Consider the following 13,063-nt stretch of genomic DNA (forward strand, 5'->3'; position numbering starts at 1 on the left):
TGTCCGCATACGTGCTCTTCCACACGCACACACATGTACACATACATGCTCTCACATGCACACACATCTACAGATACATGCTCTCTCATGTGCACACACGTGCACACACATGCACATGCTGCCTCCAGGGAGTCTTCCCTGACTAAGGCAGCAGGATGGACTGGCTGACCCCAGAGCGCCTTCTCCCTACAGAGGCGCTTCCCACCTGAATTGTGGCGTGTGTGTTAAACTTGACCTCGGTCCTGCTGAGGACTAAGCGGGCACTCAGGCCCAGTTCAAGTGCGCGTGGGAACATTACACACACAGTGTGTGGGCCGTGTGGGCTGGTTTGCACATGTCCCAGCCACTTGTCAGTCAAAGGCTGGTGGATGGGCGGACTCCAGGGGAAGCCCCTGCGCGGCCCCGGGGACGAGCTGCCTCCCTGCAGGGCTGGGGCACCAGCCGGGCCTCCCACTGCTGGGGCCGTGGAAAGGCCCAGGGCGCTGAGCAGGGCGCGGGGGGCGGGGCCCCACTGCAGGGCCACCAGGGCGGCAGCTGCGGCCACAGCCCACCCCCGCCCGGACCCCCGCTGGGACCCCGCCCGGACCCTGCCTGAGGCTCGCGGACCTTCGGGGTGGGTGGGGCCGGGCGCCCCGCTCTGCTCAGCGGTGCCACCGTGCGGCCTCGGGCGCTGACTCCACGCGCCCCCCACCCTGCGTTGGCCTTTATCCCACGCCCTACGCCCCACCCCATCCCCACCCGCGCTGCGGCCGGTGGCCTGCAGCAACGCCTTGTCCCTGACCCCCGCTTCGCTGCGCCAGCGCCGGCAGCCTGCAAAGGCGGGTCCACGAGGGGCTGCAGCTGCCCGATGGGACAGATGGAAGACCCCAGGGAGGACGGCGGAGGCTCCGCCCGCGGCGGGGGAGCTGGGCTACTGGCTCCAACCAGGACCCCCTTCCCAGCCCGGCTGGGCCATGGGCACCCCCTACCCTGAGTCACCCTATTTCCCATTCCATAAAATGGGGGTGATCCTAACCAAAAGTCCCAGAACAGCTGGGGTCATTGTGGGGTAAGGTTTGGAGCCTGAGGGGTGGGGGAGGGTGGGGAGGGAGGGGGGATGTTGGGAGGGGAGGCGAGGGCTGCGATACAGGTGGGAGACAGGAGCGAGGGAGGGAGAGAGGAGGCACGGGTGCGGCACGCAGGAGAGGATGGGGTCAGGGGCACCCTCCGTCTCGCCCCCCACCCCCGAGCCTGGAGAAGAGCGGACACAACGCTGAGGCCAGAGAGACTCAAAGGAGCGCCGCAGTCCTGGCTAGGCAGGGGTCTGGGGCCACATGCTGCCGTGAGCACTAACAGTTACTTGGCCCAGCACTGACCAACAGCCCCCATTTATTGAACACCTGCCACTTGCCCTAATTGGTCTCATCAGAGGTTTCCCTACATAAGGAGGCAGTGGCCAGAGGACGGGGGGACATGTCTTGAGGGAGACGGACAGGTTCAGAGGGAGAGGGACACATCCTGAGGGTGGAGGGACACATCCAGGGGGAGGGGAAACACGTCCAGAGGGTGGGGGGACATGTCCAGAGGGCGGGGGGGACACGTCCCGAGGGAGACGGACACGTCCAGAGCAAGGGGGGACACATCCCGAGGGTGGGGGGACACATCCAGGGGGAGGGGGAACACGTCCAGAGGGAGGGGGGACATGTCCAGAGGGAGGGGGGACACGTCCAAAGGGTGGGGGGACACGTCCAGAGGGAGGGGGGACATGTCCAGAGGGAGGGGGGACACGTCCAGGGGGAGGGGGAACACATCCAGGGGGAGGGGGGACACGTCCAGAGGGTGGAGGGACACGTCCAGAGGGAGGGGGGACACGTCCAAAGTGAAGGGGGACATGTCCAGGGACACACAGCAGGGCCCTGGCCTGGGGGTGTCCACCCAGCCCTCCCTGACCCCAAGTGCTCACCTCTGGCGTGTGGCCTGAGCCTGCAGCGGAGTCCCCTGCAGCCCCCATCCCCACCCCGACAGACGTCCCAATGGCACCTCCTTGCGCCTCCAGGAAGCCCTCCATGCACCTGCCGGTGCCCACACCCCATGGCCAGGGCTGCGCGTCCCCACGCACCCCCCCACCTCAGCACAGCCCCCACTGTCCCCACCCAGCCCACTTTGCGGCCGCGCCCTGGGTCACTCACCCCTCCGGTGACCCCGCCACTGTCGGCCGCCCATGTGGGCTCCACGGAGCTGGGCCCCAGCACCTGGGGGGGGGACACAGACAGCGGCATGAGGGCCACGGCCATGGGGGCCCTGGGCACTGCCCACCGCGGCCACTCAGGGAGGCCGCGCAGCTTCTCCGCCTTGCCCTGTGGCCTGAGGGCAGAGCCCCAAGTGTGGTGAAGCCCAAGACCCCCTGGCGCTGACCCCAGCCACACTGCCCCCACAGAGGGCACACCCCAGGGCCGGGAGGCTGTAGGACACACCCCAGGGCCAGGGGCTTGGAGGACACACCCCAGGGCCCCTGGGAGGCTGCAGGACACACCCCAGGGCCCCCAGGAGGCTGCAGGACACACCCCAGGGCCCCCAGGAGGCTGCAGGACACACCCCAGGGCCTCCAGGAGGCTGCAAGACACACCCCAGGGCCAGGGGCTTGGAGGACACACCCCCGGGCCAGGAGGCTGCAGGACACACCCCAGGGCCCCTGGGAGGCTGCAGGACACACCCCTGGGCCAGGAGGCTGCAGGACACATCCCCGGGCCAGGAGGCTGCAGGACACACCCCAGGGCCTGGTACTCACGGGGGTGTCCGGTGTGGGGACGGGGTCCTCCTCCTGGCTGGGGGCGCTGCTGAAGGCTCTGAAGGTCTCACTGTTGTGCTTGTGCTTCTCGATGGTGGCTCTGATGACCTAAAGGGTCACCACAAAGGTCACCCACCAGAGGGCACCGAGGGCGGGAGCTGGGCACACCCCCGGCCCGAGGACAGGGCCCACTGCCCAGCCATCGCACCCCTGACCAAGAGCTCTGGGCACAGGTATTGGCAACAGCCCCATATTCCCAGTGAGGAAACTGAGGCTCGGGGTGGGAATGCGCCGATGACCCCGCGCCTTCGGCTGATAGAGGACCAGCGCCCGAAGGCCCCGTGCCCGGCCGGCTGTGCCTGCGCTCCAGCGCCCTGGCTCCACCCGCCGCCTGCTTCCACCCGCCGTCAGCTTTCTCGCCTGGGGATTCCCTGGAGGCTGCGGATGGGACAAGAGGCCCCCCCTGCCGGGCCCGGGAAGGAGGGAGTCGGGGTCCCGGCCTCACTCTGTCTGTCTTCTCCCCAACCTTCCCCTATGGGGCAGAGGCCCCCCACAAGGCCAGACTTTGGTCCCTGGCCTGTCCTGTCCCCACCCTGGCTGGTGTGGAGTCCCCTGGAAAGCTGTGACCAACTGCGCTCTGTTCGCCGGGAAAACCGCCTCCTGCCTCCCAGCCAGCAGGTCGCAGTCACCCCTGGCCCCCAGAAGCCCTTGTGCTTCACACGGAGAGAAGACAGCGGGCAGGTCTTCCCTGGAGCTCCCCAGAGGTGCACCAAAGGCCCCCAGCCTGGACCACCCAGGGCCCCCCGCATAAGGATGCTCGGCCTGCCTGCCTCTCAGTCCCCTGCATTTTTATTTTTGGGCTTAGCAGGGACAGGGGAGCCTGGGGCAGCTAATGGGCTGAGAGGCTCGTGGGGCGTGGAGGCTTGTGGGGTGTGGAGGTGCTGCTGAGAGCGAGTCACTGCCACCGCATTTGCTGCAGGACCAGGCCGGCAGGCTGGACAGCGCTCAAGAACTGCCCATGTGGTTACTTCAAAACGTCAGCAGCTTCACCTGAATCCACTCTTTCTTCTCTTCTTCTGTCCTGTAAAACCAAAAACAGGTCAGCCAGCCAGCCTTGGGTCGATCAGCAACCACAGACATTCTCAAGCCTGGCAGTGTTTCACCACATGCTGTGTGTAAATGCAACTCTAGGGTGGCCCTGAGGACGGCAAATCACTCAAGGCCAGGTGTGGCCAGGTGCGGCCAGGTGCAGCCAGGTGCGGCCAGGTGCCGTGTGTGTGGCCCCTCTGCACTTCACCTGATAGTGAATACAAATCCCTGCTTCCCTGAGGTTTTGGTTATTACAAAAATCTCACATAGTTGGGGGCTGCGTGACAGCTCTCCTGTGCCACGTGGTCAGAGCACAGGCCGGCCGCTACCTGAAAGAGGACTGATGAGAGCCATCGGAATTCAAAGGCCATCTCTGCCCTTTCTACTTCGGGAATCGTCTTAGGGCCCTCAGAACACATGTGGAGCTGTTCACCTCAGCAGGACCCTGGAGGAGCCCAGAGCCTGCCCCCGGGAGCTGCCCCGTAACGGTGGTGGCAAACGACCCTGCTGTTGGAAATGGTGCTGGATACAAAGCCTTTGAGAGATTAAATGAAAAAATAAAAAAGGCCAGCTGCTCAACAGGCTACATTTCTGTCATTTCTGACATTTAAAATTCAATATATATGCATGGGCACAGAGAATTCTGAACACTTAAGAGATGGTTAAGAACATGTGCCGGGGCAGACAACAGGAGGTACAGTAGAGGTTTAATTTTCACTGACTTCTCCTTAATAGTGTTCAGTTTGAAACCATGAAGAAATAAATGAATAAAACAAATAAATAGATAAATACATGTCACAAGACTATCTAGCTTAGAAAAAGATAGAACCACCTAAACAACCACCTAAAATTTAAAATCAGATATTTACACAGTAGCAGACACTTAGAAACAACCACCTAAAATTTAAAATCAGATATTTACACAGTAGCAGACACTTAGAAACAGACCCTGCCTTACCGGGTCTGCAGCTCCAAGGACCTTTTCTTCCCAGTTATTATAAATGTAGGGGCTGCATTTGGCTTGACAATATCCTGCACCTGAAGAAACAATGACAAAAAAGAACATGTCCTGTTAACCAGCCTCATGACTGCGGTCTCACCCCTCTTCAACGTAGAACACTTTTCCTGAGGAGGTGGAAGAGAAGCCTGTGACCCCAGTGGCCCACAGGTCTGCAAGGAAGGAGGTGCTGGCCGAAGGCAGGATCTACTCGATGCTGGATTTTATACCCCCCCACCGCGTGACAATCAATTATGGTGCACGGGAAAGAAGGGGTACTGCTGAGTAGGTCAGAGCCTGCATACGGCACATGCTGATTTTAGAGACTGTAAATATGAGGAGGGCATCTCAAAATGGAAATGGCCACTTTTTTTGCACAACAACACCCTCCTGCATCACTCCATGAGATCAGATGGCACCTGGGCAGCTGCGGGGCTCTCAGGGGTCCTCGGACCGAGTGGTGAAGCACCTGTTGCCTTGGGGATGCACCCATTGGGGTGCTGTGCAGCCCCTCGGGGCGGGGCCTCGGCAGCGGGGCCTCCCCCTAAAGCTGTGAGGTTGAAACTCCTGCGTCAACTGAGTATGACTGATATCATAAGGCAACGTTAGAAAGGAGGCTTCTTCCAACTAAGGAAAAGGGATATTTTCCTCCAGTTAGTCAATATTTTTAGTGGCGTTTCTTAATGTGGCTTTGGAGAATTTCCAGGTAAGAAGGGATCTGGGGGTGTCACTGAGACCAGTCTGGAGCTTTTGGGATGACCGAGTATTCTTGATTTAGCACATGCCTGGGGAGTGCCCAGGAAGCACAGCCGCCCTGCACAGGAGACGGGCCCTTCCCGGCTCACCCGGAGTAGCTCCCAGGGGAGACGGCTCCTTGTGGACTGGGCGGCACGGGGGCCTGAGACCTCCCCCCGGGCCTGCTACCACCAGTGCGCACCCCGCGGGCCCCTTTAGCCTCCACCCTCACCTTCGGACCTGTGAATGGGACCCCGAGCGCTGCAGGTGACAGGGGTCAGCAGGGGCGCACCGCAGGGTCCAGGCATCCAGGCAAACGGAGACCCCTCCCTGCTGCGCCCCAAGGCCACTTCTCTCCCCCAAGCGCGCTGGCGCGGGGACAGCCTCTGCAGCCGAGGCTGGCGGCCCGGAGGAAGGCCCGTCACAGAAGCAAGACCCTGGGGGAGACCCTGCCCAGCCCCTCACCCCCGGTCCGGCTCGGGGAGGGTCGGCCCACCCACCTGCACGTCCGAGATGTCCATCTTCTCCCGCACGCTGAACTTCTGGCCCATGAGCCGCAGCCGGGGCACGCAGTAAAGGACCATGCTGCTGAACTGCAGGGGTGGGCGCGGTGAGGGGCGGGGGGGCACAGGGGGGCATGGGGGGTACGGGGAGGGGCACGGAGGGGTATGGGGAGGGGTATGGGGGAGCACGGGGAGGGGCACGGGGGGCACATGGAGGCACACAGGGAGGGGCACACGGGGAGGGGCACAGGGGGGCACGGGGAGGGGCACGGAGGGGTACGGGGAGGGGTATGGGGGAGCACAGGGAGGGGCACTGGGGGCGTATGGGGAGGGGTATGGGGGAGCACGGGGAGGGGCATGGGGGGCACATGGAGGTACACAGGGAGGGGCACACGGGGAGGGGCACATGGGGAGGGGCACGGGGGGCACGGGGAGGGGCACGGAGGGGTACGGGGAGGGGTATGGGGGAGCACGGGGAGGGGCATGGGGGGCACATGGAGGCACACGGGGAGGGGCACACGGGGAGGGGCATGGGGAGGGGCACGGGGGCACATGGAGGTACACAGGGAGGGGCACACGGGGAGGGGCACAGGGGGGCACATGGAGGCACACAGGGAGGGGCACACGGGGAGGGGCACAGGGGGGCACATGGAGGCACACAGGGAGGGGCACACGGGGAGGGGCACAGGGGGGCACATAGGGAGGGACATGCGGGCCACAGGCCACCCTGCCTGGAAGCCCCCAGTGGCGCCTCACTAGGGGCTCTAGCAGTGTTTTTGAAAAAAGTGTCAGAAAGTAAAATATATTTAAGCAACGAGCTGCGCCCAGTCATTTGAAGGGCGCTTGCATCTTTGGGCAATGAGACCAGAGACGATGCCTCTACTTTGGGCATGTTTCTGTTTTTCAATTTGCCAGCCATGAGCACAGGTTAATTGTGTAGTTAAGAAACAACACTGGGAAGGAGCTATTGCAACAATGTGGAAACATGTTTCAAATGCATCAGGTCCAGTGAAAGAAGCCTGGGGAGTCTCATGACATTCCGGAAAAGGTGAAATTATGGGGACAGGGAACCCACCCGGGGCCGCCAGATCTGGGGTTGGGGGGAGCACTTAACTACATAGGAGCAGTTAAATGTAAATGGTTGTACATTTTACAAAACTGGTTGAATCTTGCTCCTAGCCAGGAAGGCTGTGGTCAGACTCCCTTCGGGTGGCTTCCCTCCCTGCAGGCCAGGGTTTGGTCCAGGGCGCAGCGAGACTGCACCACCCCGTGCCCTCTGCCACACGCCAGAGGCTGCATGACTTGAGAAGCAGGGTGGGCAGAACTCGGGGGGGATGAAAACATGAAACATGAGTGGCAAGGGGCTGAGCTGCTGAAAGGGGTGGGGGGCCGCGGGGAGCCGCCGGAGCTGCTAGGCGCCCCGGGCCCGAGGATGGCGGGGCAGGATGGCCCCTGGGAGCTCACCAGGAAGAGGTGGCGGTCCTGGGCAGTGCCGTTCTTGGCCGACAGCTTCTGGATGTGACCCTCCTTGACCAGCTCGTCTGCGGGGTTCACGATGTCCTCCTCCCCGCCCAGCTGCTCGTGCACCTCCAGGAGCTTGTGCATCTTCTCCTGCAGACACAGGCAGGCTGTGGGACAGGAGCCTCCGGAACCAGTCTCAGGGGAGGGGCCACGGGCGGGGGAGAGGGAAGCACAGGGTGGAAGTGACATTGCAGTTGGCCTCTGAAGGATGAATAGGAGTTCACCATGCAGAGAATACTACTGCTAATAAAACCACCATGGCTTGCCAGGGCAGGCCCTGTTCCACACACGATAGTGTGTTGACTCTTATCCTCCCCCCACCCTGTGAGGAAGGAACCACCATCACCGTTTACAGACAAGGGAACGGAAACAGGGAGAGCGAGTGGAGCGCTGCAGGTGTTTAAGCAAACCAGGACAGGGCCCAGAACCTGCCCTCCCGGCCTCCACCCTGGCTTCCTCTTGAGAGAGGGGGTGCAGTGAGCAACAATGTAGGGGTGCAGTGAGCGACAATGTGGGGGTGCAGTGAGCGACAATGTGGGGGTGCAGTGAGCGACAATGTGGGGGTGCAGTGAGCGACAACGTGGGCAGCCGCCAGCCTTCCTACTATATCAGCCCTGGGAACCCGGGCCAGGATTTCTGGTCCATTCTCATCCACGGACCCGGGGCCGGGCATGTGCCCTAAGCCTCAGCCCATCGACACAGGGCCTTCCCCTGCAGCCAGAGTGGTGGTTCCGGGCCCACCCGTGCCCAGGGGGTGTGGGGGGCACCCACGCAGCTGCAGAGTGGTGCAGGCGCTGGGTCCAAGCGCTGCATCCAGCCACCTGCAGTCGCCACCCTGGACCTCAAGCTGGCCCGGCAATGCCCCGAGCAGGCCGGAGGCGGGCTCTGCTGCCCCTTGCATGGATGACAGTGCGCCTGGGGGCTATGGGGGGCTGCGGGGGGCTGCAGGGTTCTGAACAGGGGAGCACAAAGAAGGTGGCTGCAGGAGGCGGGGGCCCAGGAGGGGTGAGGTCGTGGAGACTGGAAACGGGAGGCAGGAGCAGGTGCAGGGCGTCCCTGGACAGAGACCCCTCTTCCCCCTTCCCCCCAGCACAGGACGAGAACCCCTAAAATTCCAGGATCCCTCAGGCCTGGCAGGTCCAGTGCAGGGCACTCCTGGGAGGTGACTGTGTGCAGACTGCAGCAGGCAGAGGCTTCCTGAGACACCTCGACTTCTCGGAACCCCACGTTAATCAACACACTAATGGCAGGCCCAGAAAGGGACCAGTGATGGGGCCAGACTGCCGCCTTCCAGCTGGGGGAAGGCCAGATGGCCTCAGGGCCGGGGGTTCAGTGGGAGTCCCCCACATCCACAGGCTCCGCGTCAGCTGCATGGCCGTGGAGCTTTCAGGAACAGCTTCTTCTTTCAGTAGATTTAGTTTGGGGGAGATTGAAGGGGAGCTGCAGTGAGGGCTACCCAGGCCTGGGGACCCCTACCCCACTGCCAGTGGACAAGCACCCGGGGGCCACACACAGGAAGAGCTGCTCCCAAACAGGCGGGCCGTCTCACATACTCGCTTTGGGGAGAGATTTAAAGTCAAGGAAACGTTTCACTTTCCTTGTTCTTCTAGGGAGAGAACCGTGTTCGCGTGAGATGGACAGCGGCCAGCGCTGGGGCTCAGGAAGGGGACAGGCAGCGGGGACCAGGGCTTCCAGAGTCTTCCAGAAGACTTTGGTTTTCCTGAGAAACCTCCCGATGCCTCATTGTGGGGAGACAAATACACATGCACATGTTTTCACAACCCTGCCCGGGAGCCCGTGTGCAGGGGCGCCCGGGAGGCCCTGCTCTGATGCAGGCAGCCCCTCGCAGGTCCTGGGACCGGCCACGGTGCAGACCTCACCACGCGGCGCTTCAGGGTCCCGGCCCGGCCCTGGCAGGGAGCCCACGCGAGGGTGAGCGCTGAACGCGGAGGGCTCGGCCTGAGGGGCTGCTCCGGCGCTCCACGCAGCCGGGCCGCAGAGGCCCCACTGCAGCCCCGTGAGACGGTCTGTCTGTGTCCCCATCGCACAGACGGGGACACTGAGGCACGGGGCCTGGGATGACGTCGCAAAGACCGCAGAGCTGGGGGCAGCAGGCCTGTGGGACGGATGGAGGACGGGGACTGGGGGCCCTGCTGCCCCCCAGCCCCAGACTCACCAGCTTGCGGATGGCGGCGTTGGAGTGGTTGGAGGCCGTGGAGATGAGCTCCAGGGACCCTGCAGGGGAGAGGCGGCGGGGGGGAGGGGCTCAGGCAGCCCTGGCACTGAGGCTCTGCTGTGGGCACCCCCCGGGGCTGGACCGCCCTGAAGACACACAGTGGGCAGGGGGCGTCCCGAGGGGCTGCAGCAGGGGGGCTTCCCCAGCTCCCACCCCGAGCCCGCCTGGTGTGGCTGGTGCGCCAGGAGTGTGGGGCTCAGGCCATGCTCCTGCTCGGGCCCCCCACTCCTGCTCGGTCCCCCCACTCCTGCTCGGTCCCCCATCCTCCTGCTGCAGCCCCACGCTCCTGCTCGGGCCCCCACACTCCCACTCGGGCCCCCCACGCTCCTGCTCATTCCCCCAAGCTCCTGCCACAGAATTCTAGGGCGATTCGTCTCTGCCTTGGAGGCCCTGGGCCCCTCTCTCTTTCGGGTTTTCTGCAAGCCCCCTGCTCTTGGTTCATGGGACCACACGCTGCCCCCCCAGGAGCCCCCCCCCAGCTCACTCTCGGCATCCTTCCGGTCTGGCGCGTCTGCGGGGAGCCTCTTCAGGTAATCCTTGAGCAGCAGCTCGTAGCGGGGGAGCCTCTGCACGGGCTCCAGCATGTGGTGCTGTAGCGTCAAGTTCCCGCACAGCTCCTGCTTCTGGGGGCGCAGGCCAGACAGCCGTGTGGGCATGGCGCCACTCCCACCCCCCAGCGACGTGCACGCACATGCACACACATACACACACACACACGCACATACACACACACACACACGCACACACGCACGCACACACACACGCGCACGCACATGCACACACACACGCACATGCACACGCACACACACACGCACATGCTCACACACACACACACACACGCGCACACACACACGCACATGCACACACACGCACGCACATGGACACACGCACACACATACACACACGCACACACACATGCACATACACACACGCACGCACACGCACACACACACGCACACACGCACGCATATGCACACACACGCACGCACGCATATGCACACACACGCACATGCACACACACACGCACACACGCGCACGCACGCACGCACACACACACGCACACACGCGCACGCACGCACGCACACACACGCGCACACACACACACATGCACACACACACACACGCACACACACACACCTGCACGCATAGCCAGGAGCCCCCACTCGGCTCCTGCACCGCAGCCCCGAGAGGCAGCCCTTACAGTTCACAGCCCACAAGTCACAGGTGGGGAAGCTGACGGAGCTAGGATTGGACCCTGGTGGGTTGCCCTGAACCCACTGCTCACTGTGTCTCCCTCCTCGTCTGAGAAAATAAATGCATGGACAAAGACTGGCGCTCTCCCTAAAACTACGACTTTTTTCGTTCACTTGGGCATGCAGGACTGAAGCCAAGCCCCTGCTTCGGAGCATCCCGCGGCTTCTACTCGCTGTGGGAATATTTTGGTGGGTGAGGCCCAAGGTGGCACGTGTGTGTGCAGAGACCCCTGCAGCCCCTACCCCACAGTCCTGAGGGCCCCCCAAGTCCCTGTGAGGTACAGCCTTCCAGCTCTCAGCCGGCAGCACCTCTTCACTGCTGGGTGCCACCTGAGCCCCAGCCCTGACCTCAGTGTGAATTTCCCCACTGACCCGCAGGCCCACCACTCCGGCTACCTGTCAGAGTCCTCTCGTCTCTCCTCAGTGCCCACCCGTCTGCTGAGTCTGGGCTGAGAAGTCCTGCCTCCCTCTTGCACAAGCAGCTCTCACAACTGCACGTGCTTGTGGAAGCACACGGAATCTTCTGGCACTGTCCTGCGTCCACCCACTGGGCACCCCTGGTCCTCAGTCTCCTCTCCCGGCACAGGGCTGGGAACAACCGCCAGGTCAGGGGCAAAGGAGCTCAAAACACGGTGGGTTCGGCAGGGCTAGACAACCACTAGCCTGCAGTGATCACAGCAACTGTTTCAGGCAAGCATCACCCAGGGACAGTGGAGAATCAGATATTGACATCATCTCAAAGTATCTGAAAGTATCTCCCCGCAGAAAACTTATTAACAGACAGACAAAGGCAGCTCCACAGCCAGGAGCCCCGCCGGGGGCATCTGCAGCCCCCTGTGCAGCGAGGTGGACTCAGCACGTCTGGAATTCCTGCCCAGAATGCACGGCCTGCATCGAGTCACATAGAAACAGAGGGAACCCAAACCGAGAGCGAGCCCGCACGGAGCTGCCCTGCAGTCTGCAGAAGTGCCAAGGCCAGGAGTGACGGATACTGAGCCCCTGCTCCAGACCAAGGGAGACAGATATGCTGACCAGTGGGTGATCCTGAGTTGGGTTATGGGGCAGAAAATGAAAAGAAAAAGGAACATTGTTGGGTCAGATGCCGAAACACAACTGTCGCCAGTGGATTAGATAGTATTATTGTATCAAGGACAAATTTCCTGATTCCGATAATCAGGAGGAGAATGGCCCCATTCACAGCTGCTGATAAAGGCTACAGTGTCTCAGCTTGCTCCCCAAGGTTCAAAACCTACAATGCCCTGTGTGGGCATCTAGAGGATGATTAGGAAAACAAGACAAAATGTGAACAGCTCACCAGTTCTGCAACTTTCCTGTAAACGTTGGAAAATATTTGAAAATACAAGTTAGAAAAAATGCTCAGAATCTGAACAGACCCTTAAGCAGCTGTAAAACAGAATAAAGTCATGAAGCATGTAATAATGTGGGTGGAGCTTGAGGACGTTATGCTGAATGGAATTAACCAGAAACAAAAGGACAAATACTGTATGGTCTCAGTGATATGAACTAACATGAATGAGTGAACTTGGAGAATTTCAGTTAAGAACAGAGACCATCAGGAGATAGAAATAGGATAGATATTGGGTAATTGGAGCTGAAGGGATACAGATTGTGCAACAGGACTGATTGTAAAAATTCAGAAATGATAGCACAAAACTACCTGACTGTAGCACAATAATGTTAGTACACTGAATGAAGCTGAATGTGAGAATGATAGAGGGAGGAGGGCTGGGGGCACAGATGAAATCAAAAGGAAAGATAGACGATAAAGACTGAGATGGTATAATCTAGGAATGCCTAGAGTGTACAATGATAGTGACTAAATGTACAAATTAAATAGTGTTTTTGCATGAGGAAGAACAAAGGAATGTCAGTATTGCAGGGTGTTGAAAATAGACGGTCATTCAAATTTTAAAACTTCAACTTTTGTGTGAGACTAAAGCA

At 61.1% G+C, this 13,063-nt stretch overlaps 1 protein-coding gene across 4 annotated transcripts in view; it reads right to left on the minus strand.

Annotated features, from left to right (window-relative positions):
• FGD3 (FYVE, RhoGEF and PH domain containing 3) overlaps positions 1–13,063 on the minus strand; it is a 59,278-nt gene that overhangs the window by 14,882 nt on the left and 31,333 nt on the right. For all 4 annotated transcript variants that reach the window (XM_077138697.1, XM_077138699.1, XM_077138696.1 and 1 more), the window contains exons 7-14: positions 10,333–10,471; positions 9,789–9,847; positions 7,556–7,702; positions 6,089–6,181; positions 4,815–4,894; positions 3,818–3,848; positions 2,768–2,875; positions 2,169–2,231 (exon numbers count right to left, since the gene is read on the minus strand). In XM_077138697.1, coding sequence (XP_076994812.1) covers positions 2,169–2,231; positions 2,768–2,875; positions 3,818–3,848; positions 4,815–4,894; positions 6,089–6,181; positions 7,556–7,702; positions 9,789–9,847; positions 10,333–10,471 — 720 coding nt within the window. The remainder of the gene's footprint in view (positions 1–2,168; positions 2,232–2,767; positions 2,876–3,817; positions 3,849–4,814; positions 4,895–6,088; positions 6,182–7,555; positions 7,703–9,788; positions 9,848–10,332; positions 10,472–13,063) is intronic.

The sequence above is a fragment of the Tamandua tetradactyla genome, chromosome 2 (assembly GCF_023851605.1).
Source record: "Tamandua tetradactyla isolate mTamTet1 chromosome 2, mTamTet1.pri, whole genome shotgun sequence".
NCBI classification, from domain to species: domain Eukaryota; kingdom Metazoa; phylum Chordata; class Mammalia; order Pilosa; family Myrmecophagidae; genus Tamandua; species Tamandua tetradactyla.